The sequence below is a fragment of the Globicephala melas genome, chromosome 10, assembly GCF_963455315.2.
Source record: "Globicephala melas chromosome 10, mGloMel1.2, whole genome shotgun sequence".
In the NCBI taxonomy this organism is placed as follows: Eukaryota; Metazoa; Chordata; class Mammalia; order Artiodactyla; family Delphinidae; genus Globicephala; species Globicephala melas.
This window is the reverse complement of record NC_083323.1, coordinates 66,526,235-66,545,216: the sequence shown is the minus strand read 5'-3', so window position 1 is coordinate 66,545,216 and position 18,982 is coordinate 66,526,235. Positions and strand designations below refer to the sequence as shown.

Genomic DNA, 18,982 nt, shown 5'->3' with positions numbered 1-18,982 from the left:
TAAATTCTGTCTCCTGTGTTTTCTGAGTCCGTTCTCTCGCCTCCATCCCAAATATCACCGCCTTGGTCCTAGGCTTCTGTGTCTCTCACCGGGACTGTGGCCTTATCTCTCAGTTTGTATTGCAGCTTTCCAATCTTGTCCTCTCAGATCCACCTTTTTGTACCATTGCCAGATTAATTTGTCTACAGTGCATGTCTCAACATGTCACCCTCCTAAACTTACAAGGCTTCAGTGAAGAAAGCTGTAAGCTTTACCAATTGCAACATATTTAAGTAAATGGCAGGGGGTTTTGGTGCTCCCTGTCTGGGGAGACAGTAGTAAAGTCCTCATGCTTTTCAGGTGTGTTTTTTTTTTAGTTTACTACAATGCTAATCCGGATCCCAAAGGGAGTTTTTTGAGCAGACTGGATATAGTGATTCACTCGTCTTATAAATTAAATGAGTGAGAATAAATTTAAAAAATTGAAGTGTAAGAGAGTGGTCTTTACAGTAAGAAAATTTGGTGTTGAATCTTAACTCTGCTACATATTAGCTGGGTGGCCTTGTACCTCTCCCTCTCCCCCTTACCACTCAGCCCTTCACTATGTCTTCCTCTTTAAAATGGGATTACTATGGGAACTACCTCTAAGAATTTTTGTTAGCATTAAATGACATAATGACAGAATACATGTAGTATATTTAGCACAATGTCTGGTATCTAGCAAATGCTTCATAAATGTTAGCAGGATCAAAAGTACATGAAAACCATAGTCACATACACATACGTATGTGTTTATGTAATACATAAAGATGGTAATGGTGGTTGTCTCAATATGGTGGGGTTGTAAATGTTTATGACTTTTCTCCATTTTCTACAACTATCATCTGTCACTTTTCAAGTAGGAAAGAAAAAAATGTCTTTCAGTGACTTCCTACCTTTACGAAATAAATTTAAGCTCCCTTCCACCTCGTTCAGTGCCCTTCATAACCTCATCCCCTCTGTACTGCTCTCTCCTCATCTCTGATAGCTTCCTCCTGCCTACATTTTCAGTCACCCTGAATCCTGAATTACTTTGTTCCCCGTACACACTGTTTCCTGCCCGCCTGCCCCTCTGCTGTCATGTCCACTACTAACTTTTCTCATTTACTGCTGCTGCTCCTTGAAGATTTAGCTTAAAATCACTCATCCCATCAGGTTGACCATTAGGATCCCAGTGTTAAAATTATCTGAATTTGTGTCTGTTTCCCCTCAATGGACTGTTTTTCTCCAGAATAAGGACTTTACTAGAAGCTGGAAATAAAAGATGATGAAGTTACAATCCATGCCCTTAGGTTGCTTATCATCTAGCAGGAGAAGAAAGCCATGTAAATACACGAAGGTAGTAAATGTTGCAGGATCTCTGATACAAGGGCCTGCTGAGTATAGTCATGCAGCAATAAGGTGCGATGAGACCCTCTTGGGGGCAGTGGGGGAATTAGGGTGAAGGGCTCAGAATGTTTTCATTCAAGAGTGATGCTTAAGGGCTTCCCTGGTAGTGCAGTGGTTAAGAATCCGCCTGCCAATGCAAGGGACACGGGTTAGAGCCCTGGTCGGGGAAGATCCCACATGCCGCGGAGCAACTAAGCCCGTGCTCCACAACTACTGAGCCTGAGACCTTAGAGCCCGTGCCCCAAAACAAGAGAAGCCACCGCAGTGAGAAGCCCGCGCACTGCAACTAGAGAAAGCCTGCGGGCAGCAACGAAGGCCCAACGCAGACGAAAATAAATAGATAAAATAAATACATTTATTAAAAAAAAAAAAGAGTGATGATTAAGCTGCTGAATAGGGGTTTCCTGGGCAGATAACATGGGGACCCGTGTTCCAGGCTGGGCGTGGGAAAACAGTTCGACACAGAGAATGGTGACAAGTTGAGTTTGAGGTGGGGTCTCCAAAGTGCTTGGCACGTGATAGAAGCTCAAAAACTTTCAAACTGAACAGTGTACCCCTCCTAGTATTCCAGGTATGGGCTTCAGGAGTTTGCGAATTCCTAGAAGTTGTATATAATGTTTTATGTTTATCTGCTTCTGAGAAATTTTCTGGGGAGAGGATCCTTGAATTTCACTATTTTGCCAAAGAGTTGTATGGCCTACGAAAGGTTAAAAACCACTCTTGACAAATATTCTGCCACTGGAAATGGGTGAGGTGAGGGGCGGAGGACAGACAGTGATTTGAAGATAAACTGTCCCCAGCTGCAGCTGACAGGGGTGCACCTGGGCATTCACAGGGCAGTCACTCACCTGCTAGGGCCGCTGAGGGCCTGGTCACAGTGGGCACTTCAGGCAATGGTTCCACGCACACTTTTCTGGCTCCTTTCAGCCAGCAGGCTCGTTCTGCTTTCTGTTTGCTCCATCTAAGCCATTACAGTGTTCTTTCCCTGATAGTCAAAGCAACTCTCCAGGGCAGGAAACATTATGGGGTTGAAAGACTGGGGAGAGAATGAAAGCACCATATGTTTTATTCCAAAAATAAAGTAAGGAGGTGAGCATGTGAGGGGAACAAGAAAGCAAATGCAGTAACCAAAGCAATTCAGTGGCAATGGTGTTAAAGAGACTGCATTAAAAGACTGCAACTGCATTAGCCCCCCAGAGACACTGTGGGGTCAGCTCATTCATTCCTCAGTGGCTGGTAGAGATGTGTGAATTACCCGACTCCTAGAATCCTGTCTGGTCAAACCCAGTGTCCTCCTCCGCCCCTCTGTGCAGCTATATACCTTTGTTTAGAACATATTGCACTATGGTGTCCTTGTTAACACACTTTTCTTCCATAAGGCAAGACTGGCTTATTTTGGAATACCCAGCATTTACTGCTCAGCTCAGGACATGTTTATTGAAAGAACACACTCGAGCTTTCTAGCCTGAGAGTAGTGGGGTTCATAGTTCAGTCTGCACAAAGGAAACCCCAAACAGCTGAAGACTTCCATCATCCTTTGTTTGGTTCTTTTCCTGCTTTGCCCAGTGAGGCACTCAAGTAAAAGAGCTCATCAAGGAAGGGAGCAGATCTTCTGCAAAGCTACAGGCTGCTCTTTTGAAGGGAGAAATGTGGTGCAATGTTGAATCCGATGCAATCTCAGAAGCTATTGGCTTGCTAAACAGTGTTGATGATGACAAAGCAAAGCAAGGGACAAAGGTTACGGAAGCAGACGGAGGGCACTACCGGTCACACTTGGATCTGTCTTGGGAGCGCCCACACACCCCCATCGGTCGCCCCAAATCAAGTAACCTTCAGAAGCATAATGATTAGTTAGTTGTATTTTCCAAAGCTCAACATTGGGGTGCATGGATCACGTGCTGCCTTACGCGAAGCTCAGCCCTGCTCACAGGGATTTGGAGGATCCCTTACAGTGTTGGGGGGAACTTGCAGAGGGCTCAGAGCTTGTTTAAAGGAATGAAAGATTTTAAGATGGGAACACTGAAGAAGGAAGTGAAGGGTGGCTTCATGGTCTCAGGTGTGTGAAATACACAGAGAGTAGTGATTAATGTTTTCCTATTACTAAGGAACAAAGAATAGGAATATTGTTTTGAACTATATGAGAACTGAATTGATGGGATAACTTAAAATATTATTGAAAATATCTTCCTTTACTCCTATCATATTAACTTTGTTTATAGACAGTTGGTCATTTTTAGCATTCAAGTCATTTACTGTTGCTTTCCCAGATTAGATACTCTTTTCGAAAGAAGGAAAGGAAACCAGTGATACTGATTGAGCACCTACTGACTGCAGGCTCTGCTCTGGGTTTTCTTGTGTCTCAGATTTGCAAACATCATCCCATTTAATACCCAAGGGGCAGGTATTATTATCCCCATTTATTTGTGGGGAAACTGAGGCCAGGAGCGCTCAACATGACAATTATAGGTGGCAGTCCTAGGTCTTTTTTATATGTTACTTCAATCCTGAGTCTGTGCAACTCCAAAGGCCTTGCTTCTAATTTATCCTTAAATGTGGTGATTCTCATGTTTCCTGAGTCTGTCTGGATGCCTCATTCTCTACGAGGCATTCCAAACTGGCCCATCCCAGGTCCGGAAAGCCTTCACCTCTGAGACAAACTGTGCATTTGATGCAGTTCGGCACTTCCGTGTCCAAAACAATCATCTATTCCTATTTCTCAGCCTGGACAAAGCATACTTACGGAGCAGCAAATTTGTAATGCATGCTTTCCAGCATTGCAAAAAGAAAAAGAAGAGAAAGACATTTCAATATAATAAAGTTAAAATTTTAACCCTCACGGCATGCCTTTGGGTTGTCTCCACAGTGTGGGCAAGCACAGATAGTATGCAGTATCAAGGCTCATAGCAAGGTGAATGATTCTCATCCAAATTAAACCTGTTGGTAACCAAACCTTCCTATCCCTGACGTCTGCTGTGCCACATACTTTTCTGATTGTAGTGTTACAGTCAGCTCTCTGTATCCACAGGTTCTGCGTCCACAAATTCAACCAACCGTGGATCAAAAATATCCCCCCCAAAATTTCCAGAAAGTTCCAAAAAGCAAAACTTGAATTTGCCACAAGCCAGCAACTATTTACATAGCATCTATATTGCATTAGGTATTATAAGTAATCTAGAGATGAGTTAAAGTATACAGGAGGATATGCTTAGGTTATATGCAAATACTACACCAGTTTATATAAGGGACTTGAGCATCCAGGATTTGGGTAACTGCAGGGGTGCTGGAACCAATCACCCGCAGATCCCAAGGTATGACTGTAAGTGGTCCATTGTAGATATTTTGGAAAAAACAGAAAATTGCAAATAAAACAGAAATCACCCCTAATGCTACTGCTCAGAGATAAACCAAACATGAATACCTTAGTGTGCTTCTTTCCAGCCTTCTAAAAACGCAGAATTTTATATAGTTTAGAAATACAGTATCCTGTCTTTCCACTTAACTTGCCTCATAAGCGTTCCATGATATTTATTTTTCATTGTGGTAAAACATACAGAACGTAAAATTGACCATTTTACCCAATTTCAAACGTACGATTCAGTGGCATTATATACATTCACCGCTTTTCGTCTCCAGGACCTTTTCATCATCAGCATTCCTTATATTTAAAAATGCTTCACAAACCACATTTAATAGCTGCATAATATTCCACTAGACAGAACTGACGTGGAAGCCTTTGCTAGCAAACATTTCACAGATACTTATTTTGTCTTCACTGTGAGGTAGACTTTGTGGCTGAGTCCATGAACAAAACACGGTTTTTGCCTCCAGGATCTTAAGTCTGGTGAAGAGGTTGTTCATCAGCAGGCAATCTGATTCCCATGGAGGGTGAGCACAGGGGCTGTGGATGAGAGTTTAAGTCGAGGTACCATTTACATAATCATCCCTTGATCGTTGCAGATCTAACGTGTAGCAGATTATTTTGCTGTTATAAATAATACTGTGAGACTGTTGTAGGTATAAATATTTTTTCACATTTCAGATTATGAAGATTTTGAAAGGGGATTTACTGGACTAATCATTGTAACAGGGCAATAAGTAGAACTGATTATTGTCATTTCTCAAGGTCAGGGGCGGCCACAAAACGTTTTCATTTTCTCTTACACCTGATGAGCTCTACCAACTTTTTCATAAATGTGCATCTTACTTGCATTTGGCAGGATTGTGTGAAGCGTTGGGATTGGGTAAAGAGTGTATCCGACGAGGAAGAGCTAGGAAGGGCAGAGGCAAAGTGATTGTGGCCTAGGTCAACATTGTAGCACAGGGAATGTTCAACCTGTCCAGCTGTTTGTACTCATTTCAGAGGCCTTGGTTTAGCTCAGGCTTCAGGGCTGTGCTCCACGGGGCTCCCTTCTGTGAAATTCCAGACTTGTGCACTTGAAGCCCACTGTGCAATGAAAGTAGCCTATTAAAAAAAAAAAAAAGTAACTTTATCATCTAAACAGAAACTTCTGGTCTTTTGTCCAGGCTGCAAGAGACTTTTGGATATCATACAATACTTCCCTGTTCAGACAACAGATGAAGATTCTGAGGCTTAGAAAAGTTAAGAAACATTCTGAAGAAAACCAGTTGGGTGGACAAAGCAGAGAGATTCAAACTCATTTCTCTTGATTTATCTGGCGGTCACCCCATTACCTGTCCCATGTTGTCTTAGCCTTTGTTCTTCTCTTTACAGGAATCCTTTTCTTCTTCCCACTTCTAAATTCCTTATTTTGTTCTCTGCTGTTTTCTTCTAAGATGTTACTCATTTTCGGTATTGAATATGTATATGTGCTGGCTGATATCTGTCTACAGTCGTCACATGATGCTGGTGTGTTTGACTTCCTTTAGTTGACTAATTTGTTTGACTGCTAACTCTCTCTTCACCTGGGCCTCATTGTTTATTGGAAAGTTTCTCTTGGCTCTGGCAAAACGAATCAGTTATGCCTTATTTTTCTCCCTTTGTGTTAGTACCTTTGGGTAATTTTGTGGGTTCTGTTTGTTTTGTTTTTGAATTAATTTTAAGAAGTAATATACCCTTCAATGATACAGTAAATGTTGAAACCTGGTTCAGGGCCAAAGAGTAAGCAGTTTTTAAATAGATCATGTATGTTGAGAATAGGAATATTAACACGGATCTCTGATGCATTAATTTCATGATGTTTGATACATAAAGGTTAGTTGGTAAACCTTTTACCATGTGTACATGTGTACGTATTTATGTAAATGTGCATGTATTTTTTTTTTATGTGTAGTAACTCTTCCTTCTAAGGTCAAGTTGCATTGCTTCCTGTTAGACAAAATGCCATTATCTTCAGTAGAGCTTCATATGTATCTAATGACTCTAAATATAGCGCTGTGGGCCCTCTGATAATAACCAGAAAAAGGAACTTAAAAAGGCAGAGCGCCAAATGTGGTCTGAGGCTCTCAGCCCCAATATGAGGTGATTATTATGCAGTTGGAAAATCCTGTAGCTTAGATTCTAAACAATTTCTGGTAATCAATATCTCAAAATAATTCACAGAGTTATCAGGTCCTTTCATTTATGAGTGAAAGGAACAATTCCTCATTTATCTGAAGTCTTTTATGTTGGCAATTCCATCCTTAATTAAAAAGGCATTGGCATTTTCATTATGAAAATTGTTCTTGTGGATTTATATCTGAGTCTATTAATCTAGTGTTTCAAAACTGATTAGCCTTAACCCATATAGTTACTTTTATACAAAGGCAACTTAAAAATTGATTTTGGAGTATCTTGATTTTAAAGATCATTTCAGACATCCGATTTGCCTGTGTTGGTTCTCCTGTATTGATGTATTAAGTTCTGGAGAGCTAAGGAATAAATGCAGTACATTTCACTCCAAAAAAGCCATTATCATCCTCTCTTTAAAGGACTTGAGAGCCCAAGGAGACATACCCTGCTTCTGCACCTCACACTTGTTCTCTCACTCATTTCCTTCTCTATTTTTCAGTGTGGAATAGTCATTATGATAATAATAGCAATTATATTTTCTTAAGTGCTTACTGTCAGGCCATGTGGTATGCCCAACTTTAGTATTCATAATAGCCCTATGAAGATAGGTAGTATGATGCCCATTTTATACATTAGGAAGCTGAGACTTTTCCCAATAGATTACATGATTAACCTCCTTTGATTAACCCTTTGATTGATTGATTCCCTGTCATTTCCCTGTCATTTCTCTGGTCCATTCTGTACGTCACTGCTGGTCCCATCTGTGTTCTATAATATTCTCTTTCAGAAACACCTTTAAAGACTCCCCAGACTTCAGTCAGTCTACAGGTTGGCCCCAATTGCTTTAACTTTATATCCCACAACCTCCTTACAAGAACCTGCACCACAGACCCCAAGGTGAGCATACTGTGTACTTTCCCCCACTGTTCCCCTGCCCCAGCTCTGGCAGGTGCCTACTATGTGCCAGGCACTCTGTTAGGATCTTAGGTACATAGTTCTTGCCTTTAAAACTTTATACTCAGTGGCAAGGCAGACCTGGATATATTACCTCTCCTTAGCCTTTATGTGTCTAATACCAGATTGGTTTAGAGCTCTTGCCCTTGTTGAAACTTTTCCCTAACCATTCAAGGCAAAAGTGAGTCTGCCCTCCTCAGAACGTGGCCTGAACTGACTGTACCAAATACTTAGCTTCAAGTTTTGATCTTCTTTTCATGTGCCTGGATCTTAGCCCACTTCTGCGTTATAGAATCTGTAGGTAAAGTCTGTGGCTTTAATATCTCTTTTAACACTAAACTCTAATTTTTTTTTTTTGCGGTACGTGGGCCTCTCACTGATGTGGCCTCTCCCGTTGTGGAGCACAGGCTCCGGACGCACAGGCTCAGCGGCCATGGCTCACGGGCCCAGCCGCTCCGCGGCATGTGGGATCTTCCCGGACCGGGGCATGAACCCGTGTCCCCTGCATCGGCAGGCAGACTCTCAACCACTGTGCCACAAGGGAAGCCCAACTCTGATTTTTAAAGGGAGGATTGATTAATTTATAAAAATCTATATAATTTTATAAGGATATTTTAGCCTAGGAATATCATACTTTTAATATATTGCATTGTGACCTGAGACCACATGTATTAAGCTATAAAAAAATTAGGTGGGTACAGAAATATGGCATTTTGTTTTGTTTTTTGAAATTTTTACAAACCCTGCTACCAAATCTTTTATTTTTTAAATTGATTAATAATATTACAGTTACACTTTCTTTTTCATTAGTTATCAGCACAAGAAGAAAGCCTTTTGAATATAAGCCAAGCCTTTAAAGGACACTAATAACATATCTTGAGCTCTATTCCTTTTTTTTAAAAATTTTTTTTAGATGTTGGGGGTAGGAGTTTATTAATTAATTTTCGCTGTGTTGGGTCTTCATTTCTGTGCGAGGGCTTTCTCTAGTTGTGGCAAGCGGGAGCCACTCTTCATCGCAGTGCGCGGGCCTCTCACTATCACGGCCTCTCTTGTTGCGAAGCACAGGCTCCAGACGCGCAGGCTCAGTAATTGTGGCTCACGGGCCTAGCCGATCCGCGGCATGTGGGATCCTCCCAGACCAGGGCTCGAACCCATGTCCCCTGCATTAGCAGGCAGTTTCTCAACCACTGCGCCACCAGGGAAGCCCTCTATTCCTTTGAGTTATGGGATTTGTTAAGTAAAAGGTAAGTGGCATAAGCAGACTGAGTCCTGACTGAGATAGGAAACCTGTTCTAGTCCTGGCCCAAGTCACTAAATTGGGTTACCCTGATCTAGTCAGAAGCATCATGTGCCCCAGTTTATTCACATGCCAGGTGAGGCCATCTTCATCACAGCAGACATAGCGGGGTTTTGACCCACTGAAGACTTTTGGGCGCCTGTCTCCATGTTATGTTAGTTTGAATTTCACCCATCTATTTATGTATATACAGGCATCCCTGGGAGATGCTGTGGGTTTGACTCCAGCCCACCATGATGAAGCAAATATTGCAACAAAGCAAACATCGCAATAAAGCGAGTCACAAATTTTTTGGTTTCCCAGTGCATATAAAAGTTAAGTTTACACTATACTGTAGTCTATTAAGTGTGTAATAGCATTATGTCTAAAAAACAAGGTACCTACCTTGAAAATATTTTATTGCTAAAAAATGCTAGCCATTATCTGAGCCTTCAGCAAGTCATCGTCTTTTTGCTGATGGAAGGTCTTGATGTTGACAGCTGCTGACTGATCAGGGTGGTGGCTGCTGTGGCATTTTCTTACCGTAACAGCAATGACGTTTGCCACATTGCTTGACTCTTCCTTTCACTTAGTAACTGGCCTAGTTTCAATATTGTGGTGTCTCAGGGAGCAGGGAGGACCGGGGAGAAGGAACAGCTGGTTGATGGAGCAGTCAGAGCACACACAATACTTATCAGTTAAGTTTGCTGTCTTATGTGGGTGCAGTTCGTGGCGCCCCAAAACAATTACAGTGGTAACACCAAAGATGACTGATCAAAGATCACCGTAACAAATATAACAATAATGAAATAGTTTAAAATATTGTGAGAATTACTAAAATGTGACACAGAGACATGAAGTGACCAAATGCTGTTGGAAAAATGGTGCCAATAGACTTGCTCGATGCAGAGTTGCCATAAGTCTTCAATTTGTAGAAAACACAGTATCCACAAAGTGCAGTAAAGTGAAGTGCAGTAAAATGAGGGATGCCTGTACTGTGTTAGTGTACTAGGGCTTCCATGTAAAATACCAGACTGGGAGGGTTAAACAACAGAATTTATTTTCTCACAGTTCTGCAGCCTGGAAGTCCAAGGTCAGGGTGTCAACAGATTTGGTTTCTTCTGAGGCCTCTCTCCTTGGCTTGTGGACACCACCTTCCCGCTGCATCCTCACATGGTCTTTCCTCTGTGTGTGAACATCCTGAGGTCTCTCTGTGTGTCCATATTTCCTCTTCTTCTAAGGGCTCCAATCAGATTGGATTAGGGCCCACTCTATCAGCCTCATTTTAACTCATCAGCTCTGGAGAGGCCCGTTTCCAAATATAGTCACATTCTGAGGTACCGGGAGTTAGGGCTTCTACATGTGAATTTTGAGGAGACATAGTTCAGCCCATAATATCTATTTAAAATAACATTCATTTGTTTTAAATTATATCTAGAGAGACTAGTACAAAGAAGAAACCAAAAATAGCCTTCCTAGTTAAGGCCTATTATTTAACAGCAGTGGGGTGGTAGGTACCTGAAAAGATAATTCAGACTGTATTGAGGGTATAAAAGGAAGAACGACACTCTCCTAGCCCCCTTCTCCTACGCTAAGGCAGCTTCTTTAAATACATTTACATACACGTTTACATACTCTGTTTAGCTCTAAACAGAGTCCAGGGGCCTTTTTTCCTCCTGTCTTCATGTATCCTACGAAATACGTATCTCTGGATCTGCACACGCTCTGGACTGGCCTTCGTTTAAATGGCTACATAGTATTCCATTGTGTATGTACGAGATTTTAATTTAACTAGTCACTTATTAATGGGCATTTAGATTGCTTCCAGCCTCCTCAGCCCCCCACCAGCATTATGGAGATGCATTTCTTTTAATACCCATCGTGGAAAGAACAGTAATGGGCCACCTAATAGAAATAACTGGCGTCCGATTTTGGTGACGACAGCCGTTGTTTTTCACCTTCCTGTCTCTGGGTTCGTACAGGAGTTGTTGTGAAAGGTGTTTGTCTTTCTTGCCCTCCAGTCCCTGACCATATGCCAGTACCTCTCCTTCCTGCGTAATGTGAAGGAAGGGCCTCCCTGGGCGGCCTTAGGTCATCTCTGTACAGCAGTCCTTCCTCCTCAGGAAGAAAGGCTCTCCAAATCAGCAGGCATAGGCTCTTTCTAGTTAAGCAAAATCTTCTTTCTTGTAAGCATTGCTGTTTCCTTGTCCACACCGACATATGCATCCTTTCTGGCTGCTTCGACCCTTCAGAGAGGGGCAAGCTTTCTAATGGCATGCGAGCATTCTTACCGCTAATCAAGATTTACAGCTGAGACCAGGACGCCCAGCCGCTCATTGGATTTGCAGACCCTCTAAGCGAACAGCAGCAGCTCCAAGATTAAGTGCAGCGCAGGGGCCCCAGCCCTGTTGTCCAGGCCGTTCCTCCTTCCCCAGGCCCAGCCTCTTAGTCCCAGGTATCATCTGGCGTTACTTTATAAGCTGCGTCACCCTGCAGATGTTCTTTTCTGAAGAATTGCTTTCATTTCTGACTCATTTCAGGAAATGAGGCAGTCGATCAGAGGTGTTCTTCGTTTCCAGACCTCCGGAGAGTTCATTTTCTCCTTGGATTTCTAACCACATGTGGGCAGTGCTTTATTTACCCAGATGTGAGAAATAACAGTAATGAACAGCCCTCATCTTAAGGAGCCCTTACTTCCCTGAAGAATCCCATGTGAGGGCCCAGAGGTGGCTTATGCTCTTATTAACATCAATATTTCTGAGGCTTTGGTTTCATGATGCTTGTAGACATGCTGTGTGTATGAGTTTGGTGCAGGCAAAATATAATTTAGCAACAGATTTAAAAGGTAGTCTGGAGTGTTTCTAATGACTGTTTGTTTAGTTCACCATTGCCTAATAAGTGGATTTAAGTAACCTTGGGGGTAGGGAATATAATGTTCATATTACAGTCAACCATGCAAATCATATTCTAAGTATTGCAGAGCACACACCATGGAGTCACTTTATAGATGTAGTCCTTGGAGTTTTGAATTTAGAGCTGAGAGCATTTTGGAGTGGACATTTTCTACCTGTCATGCATCAACATGAATTATGCACATGTCCAAAATCAACCCTACTGTGTGTTACAACTCTGTCGGGGGCTTTTGGCACTCAATTCTCTTTTTAATTTGACATAAGAATTCTCATTCTTCTGGGAGAAACTGGCTTCTCTTTCCTTCCTTTTCCCATCTTTCACTGGCCATATAGGAAACTGAAGTCATGAGAGGGCCTAGAACAGTGGTTCTCAATCTGGGCTGCACCACGGAATCAGCCTGGGAACTTTCAAAAATACCGATGCCTGGGTCCCACCTCCCCAGAGAGTCTCGCCTAATTGTTGGGAATGCAGCCTGCACTGGGAGGATGTTATTGTGCCCTAAGGGTTGAGAACCATAGGCTTGAGAGCTCATCTCAGCCCATGGTTCTCAGCCTGGGCTGCAGGCTAGCATCACCTGGAAAGCTATTGCCCAAAACGCTGCTGCCCCACCAATTAAAACCACACTTTGGGGGGAAGGATCCAGGATTTTTAGAAAGATCCCAGATGATTTCTGATGCACAGCAAGGATTAAGGTCAACTGACATAATCTAACCATCGCATATCATAGATAAGGAAAAGGAGAACTAGAAAGGTCAAATGGCTTGCTCAAGGTCAGATCCTGGTTGTTGCAAAAGCAGGTCTGGGACTCAGGTCTGATGCCTCTGACTGGTCTTTCTGCTGCCTACCTGGCCCCCTTATATTTGTTTGTTGTATTTATTGATGCCTCCTCATCCTTCAGGTGGTGTTCCTGCCTCCAAGAGGCCTTTAATGGCTCCTGCCACTCTCCCATCCGGCCTGGGTAAGATGTCCTTCCTTTATATTTGAACCACCCTTCTTTCCCTTCCCCTTGGACTGTCAGCTCTAGAAGGACAAGGCCCATATCCTTTCAGTAACTTGCTGGCATGTAATGGGGGACCTAGATAATGTTTGTGGAATTGAAATTCCCTAACCTTTTATTCACCAATTAGCCCACATGGATTGCTAAAAATAATCCACTCCTTTTGAAAGTAGCTTCTGAGAGCAAATGTTATTGTTACCTGTCGACCGCCCACTGTGCTGTGGGTCAAGATCTCATACACAAGGAACTCCCACCCTTGCCTTCCAGGAGAGAGAGTTGCGGGGGTGGGGGGGAAGTTTGTCAAGGGGATTTTGATGACAAAATAATGAAAGCAAGATTTCTGTGACTTTACATGTTGCTCAGGGTATTTATAATATCCAGGGACTTGCGAATAACATACTTACAAGTGTGTGTGGTGTCAGTGAAAGGGGGCATGTGGCATTATCTTAAGACAAAATGAAAATGCTCTTTCATAAAAATATGTTTTAAGGACTAAATTATTTCCTTTATCATAATGCATATATAACTGAGCAACCACATCCACTAGCATAGCTGAATTAAATCCTTTGGCTTCTCAGGATTAATATGTTAACGTCTTTTCAATTGAGTAAAAAACTATTGAGGAGATCAAGATGGCGGAGTAGGAGGATGTAGAACTCACCTCCCCATGTAAGCACATCAAAAATTACGTCTACACGTAGAACAACTCTCACAAAAAACCAACCAGACAGTGGCAGAAGATCTCTTAAATGACCAAAGCTGAAAGAAAGATCCCATGTAACTGAGTAGGACCAAAAAAAAAAAAAGTCATCAGGATGGGACCAGCACCCCTGGGGGGATCTGTAAAGGAGGGAGTGTCCACACAGGCAGGCCCTTGCTGTATGAAACTCCCCTGTCTGCTGGGAGGCCCACTGGGACAGATAGGGAGCTGGAGGGGCCTGGACTCTGCTCATGAGGCATGTGTACATGCTGGCTTGCTAGCAATCAGAGCAGAGAGAGACCAGCCCTGACGCTGACTACTACCACCTTGCTGCGCTTCCAAGCCTGAAATGCACGCTGGGCAGGGCTGCTAGAATGTACTAAAGTGCTGAAACTGCAGCGAAGGGACCTTGGGAGAGGACTTGGTCTAGCTGCTTGGAGACAGGCTGGAGGGCCTGAAGTGAGGTCCATTGTTAGTGCATGTAGGGTGGGACGTGGGTCCACCAACGGAACCCCACTTTCAGCTTGCTAACAGCAGGGCACGGCTCCGGTGATGCAGGCCTTGTGAGCATGTACAGGGTTGGGGTGGGGCTGAAATCTGAGCTCATTATCAGCCCTCCAACAGTGGGGCCAGATCTGGGCAGCAGTGGACTTTGTTGGCGTGCACACGTGGTGGTTGGTGGCATCACAGAATCCCATGTCCTCAGTGGATAGCCCCTGGGTAGGATTATGCAGCAGTTCCTTTCTCAGCAGGAGTGCTGTAGTTAAGCCCACCTCACACCACAGCTTGGAGCTGGATCTGGGGTGGACAGGTCCAGGAAGAGGCCTGCCACAGAGGCAGCACAGGTCCCAGGCCACAGCACAACCACCTCAATTCCTGCAGCCACGATGCTCCGGCCTCCTCCACCAGCTTAGTACTAGGTCTGGGATGAATACAACAGAGAAAGGAATGTGGCCTTGGGCTGCTTCTGGGCAAAACCTTGGACACCTGCATGGGTAGCACATAGGTTTGCCATGACCACAATGGGTCTCATTTGCTTCAGGGCTCACCTCCTTGGGGGCAGAGCATATACTTAAGTACAGTGGAGCTTTATTGAACCTGACCCTCAGGACTTCTACTGCAATAAGTGGGGAGCAGACCTCACCACTGACATGGCTGTGACAGCCATGGAGCAAAGAGGAGGCATCACCCAACACCCAGTGCAGGATCTGGACATCAGAACAGCAGTCAACCCCCTGTCAAGGGGATAATGTCCAGCATACTCTGAGGAAAGATGTGGCAGGCATTCATACCAAAAACAGCCCAAGCACCAAAAATATTGGACCCACAGCCTGCACAGGAATGCTCCCACATAAAAACAGCCCTTCAAGAACAAAGTAGATAACTATTTCTCCTAAATTCATAGAGACAGAGAAATGTAAGTAATGTAAATATAAGAAATGTAAGTAAATGAAAAAGCAAAGGAACTACTCACAATTAAAAGAACAAGAGAAATCCCCTGAAAGAACAAACTCAGTGTACTTGACCCTGAGTTCAAAAAGGAGGTAATAAAAATGCTAAAGGAATTAAGAAAGAAATTCAGGTCACTGTAACTAGAAACCAGAATTAGGAAGCAATCAAAATTAGACAATTTGATTGCCAAGATAAAAACTGATCTAAAAGCAATGAATAGCAGACTAAATAACACAGAAGAATGAATAAGTGATCTGGTAGATAGAATAATGGAAATCACCCGACAGAACAGTGGACAGAAAGAAAAATAAAAAAAAAAAAAAGGAACATATGAGATTTATAGGGTAATATAAAACACGCCAACTTATGCATAATAGAGGTTCCAGAAGAAAAAGAAAGAGAGGAGGGGATTGAAAATGTATTTGAAGGGCTTCCCTGGGGGCTCAGTGGTTGGGAGTCCGCCTGCTGATGCAGGGGACATGGGTTCGTGCCCCAGTCCGGGAAGATCCCACATGCCGCGGAGCGGCTGGGCCTATGAGCCATGGCCGCTGAGCCTGTGCGTCCGGAGCCTGTGCTCTGCAACGGGAGAGGCCACAACAGTGAGAGGCCCGCGTACCGCAAAAAAAAAAAAAATGTATTTGAAGAAATGGTGGCTGAAAACTTCCCAAACCTAAAGAAGGAAACAGATATCCAGGTATAGGAAGCACAGAAGGTCCCAAACAAGATGAACCAAACAGACCCACACCAAGACATATAATTAAAATGGCAAAAGTTAAAGATTCTAAAAGCACTAAGAGAAAAGAAAGAGTCAGTCACGAGGGAACCCCTATAAGGCTATCAGATGATTACAGAAACTTAGCAGGCCAGAAGGGAGTGGAATGATATATTCAGAGTCCTGAAAGGGAAAAACTTACAACCTGGGATACCCTGCCTAGGAAGATTATCATTTAGAATAGAAGGAGAGATAAAGAATTTCTCAGGCAAGCAAAAACGAAAAGAATGCAGCAATACTAAACCTAACCTAAAGGAAATATTGGAAGGTCTTCTCTAAGTAGAAAAGAGTCAAGAATCTATAGGAAAGGGAGACTCACAATAAGAAAGGCAAATATATAAACTGATTGAAGATTACTTAAATAAGCCAGTACATAGATTAAAAAACAATAAAATAATTTTTGTGAAAGCAGTTATAACTACAGTTAATAGCAAAAGGATAAACATGAAGATGTAAAATAGGGCGTCAAAATCACAAAATGTGGGGGAGGGGAGTAAAAAGATGTAGATCTTTTAGAATGTGTTTGAACTTGTATGACTATTAGTCTAAAGCCAGTAGATATAGTTATGGGTCAACATACTTAAAAACCAGGGTAACCAAAAATCAAAATTATACAACAGATTCACAAAAACCAAAAACAAAGGAACTCAAGCATAATACAAGAGAAAACCATCAAACCACAAAAGGAAAAACAAAAAGGACAAGAAATTAATAAGAAGAACTATAAAATCAACTGGAAACAAGGTTTAAAATGGCAATAAATACATACTTATCAAGAATTACTTTAAATGAACTAAATGCTCCAAACTAAAAAACTAGAGTGGCCGATTGGATTTAAGAAAAAGAACAGAAAGGAACCAATAATATACTGCCCTACAAGAGACTCAGTTTAGGCTGAAAGACACATATAGATTGGAAGTGAGGGGTTGGAAAAAGATACTTCATGCAAATAGAAACTACAAGAAAGCAGGGGTAGCAATACTCATATCAGACAAAGTAGACTTTAAAACAAAGTTCATAAAGACAAAGAAGGACACTGTATAATGATAAAGGGGTCAATACAAGAAGAGGATATTACACTTGTTAACACATGCACCCAATATGGGAGCACCTAAATATATAAAACAAATACTAACAGACATAGAGGGAGAAATTGACAGGAATACAATTATAGTTGGAGACTTTTAATACCCCTCTGACATCAATGGACAGATCTCTAAGACAAAATCAATACGGCAACAGAGACATTAAATGATACCATGGAACAATTGAACTTACTTGATATTTACAGGGCACTACATCCCCCAAACCCAGAATACACATTCTTTTCAAATGCACATGAAACATTGTCTAGGATGGACCACACACTAGGGCACAAAATAAGCCTCAACAAATTTAAGAGGATAGAAATTATTTCAAGCATCTTTTCTGACCACAACAGAATGAAACTAGAAATCAACCATAGAAATAAAAACACGAGGGGCTTCCCTGGTGGCGCAGTGGTTGAGAGTCTGCCTGCCAATGCAGGGAACACGGGTTCAAGCCCTGGTCTGGGAGGATCCCACATGCCACGGAGCGGCTGGGCCCATGAGCCACAACTACTGAGCCTGCGCGTCTGGAGCCTGTGCTCTGCAACAAGAGAGGCCGCGACAGTGAGAGGCCCGCGCACCGTGATGAAGAGTGGCCCCCGCTCGCCACAACTGGAGAAAGCCCTCGCACAGATGCGAAGAACTAACACAACCAAATAAATAAATAATAAAAAAAAACACGAAAAAATGATCACATGGAGACTAAATAACATGTTACAAAAAAAAAAAATAAACAACATGTTACAAAAAATCCAGTGGGTCAACAATGAAATTAAAGAGGGAATCAGAAAATACTTCAAGAGAAATGGCAATGAAAACACAACCTTACAAAATCTATAGGATGCAGCAAAAGCAGTTCTAAGAGTGACATTCATTAGCAATACAGGCCTTCCTTAAGAAATAAGAAGAATCTCAAACAGCCTAACCTACCACCTAAAAGAACTAGAAAAAGAAGAACAAACAAAACCCAAAGTTAGCAGAAGGAAGGAAATAATAAAGATCAGAGAGGAAATAAATAAAACAGAGATCAAGAAAACAATAGAAAAATCAATAAAACCAAGAGCTGGTTTTTTGAAAAATAAATAAAATCAACAAACCTCTAGCCAGGATCACCAAGAAGAAAAGAGAGAGGACCCAAATAAAATAAGAAATGAAAGAGGAGAAATAAAAACAAATACCACAGAAATACAAAAAATAATAAGAAAATACTATGAACAAATTGGACAACCTAGAAGAAAGGGACAAGTTTCTAGAAATATATAGCCTGTCAAAATTGAGTCAAGAAGAAACACATAATTTGAACAGACCAATCACTAGAAGTGAAATAGAATCTGTAATTAAAAAAAAAACCAAAAACTCCCTGCAAACAAAAGTACAGGACTAAAAGACTTCACTGAGGAATTCTACCAAACATACAAAGAAGAACTTATCCCAGTCCTTCTCAGACTATTCCAAAAGATTAAAAAGGAGAGAACACTGCCAAATTCATCTGTGAAACCACTATCACCCTGATACCAAAGCCAAAGACATTACAAAAAAAGAAAATTACAGGCCAATATCTTTGATGAATATCGATGTAAAAATCCCCAACAAAATATTACCAAACTGAATGCAGTAATGCGTAAAAAGGATCATACATCATGATCAAGTTGGATTCATTCCAGGGTAGCAAGGATGGTTCAGCATACACGAATCAATCAATGTGGTATACCACATTAACAAAAGAAAAGTCAAAAATCGTATGATCATCTCAATAGATGCAAAAAAAGCATTTGATAAAATTCACCATCCCTTCATGATAAAAATTCTCACCAAAGTGGGTACAGAGGGAACATATCTCAACATAGTAAAAGTCATTTATGACAAACCCACAGCCAACATAATACATAATAGTGGAAGCTGAAAGCCTTTCTC

The 18,982-nt window shown here is 42.0% G+C and overlaps 1 protein-coding gene across 2 annotated transcripts in view; it reads left to right on the top strand.

The window, feature by feature from the left end:
* The window catches only part of ANO6 (anoctamin 6), a 202,533-nt gene that overhangs the window by 28,645 nt on the left and 154,906 nt on the right, over window positions 1-18,982 (top strand). The window contains exon 2 of one of the 2 annotated variants that reach the window (XM_030835325.3): window positions 12,958-13,017. The exons of the other annotated variant lie outside the window; for it this stretch is intronic. Within the exon in view, the coding sequence (XP_030691185.1) occupies window positions 12,958-13,017 (60 nt within the window). The remainder of the gene's footprint in view (window positions 1-12,957; window positions 13,018-18,982) is intronic. 2 annotated transcript variants of the gene reach the window in all.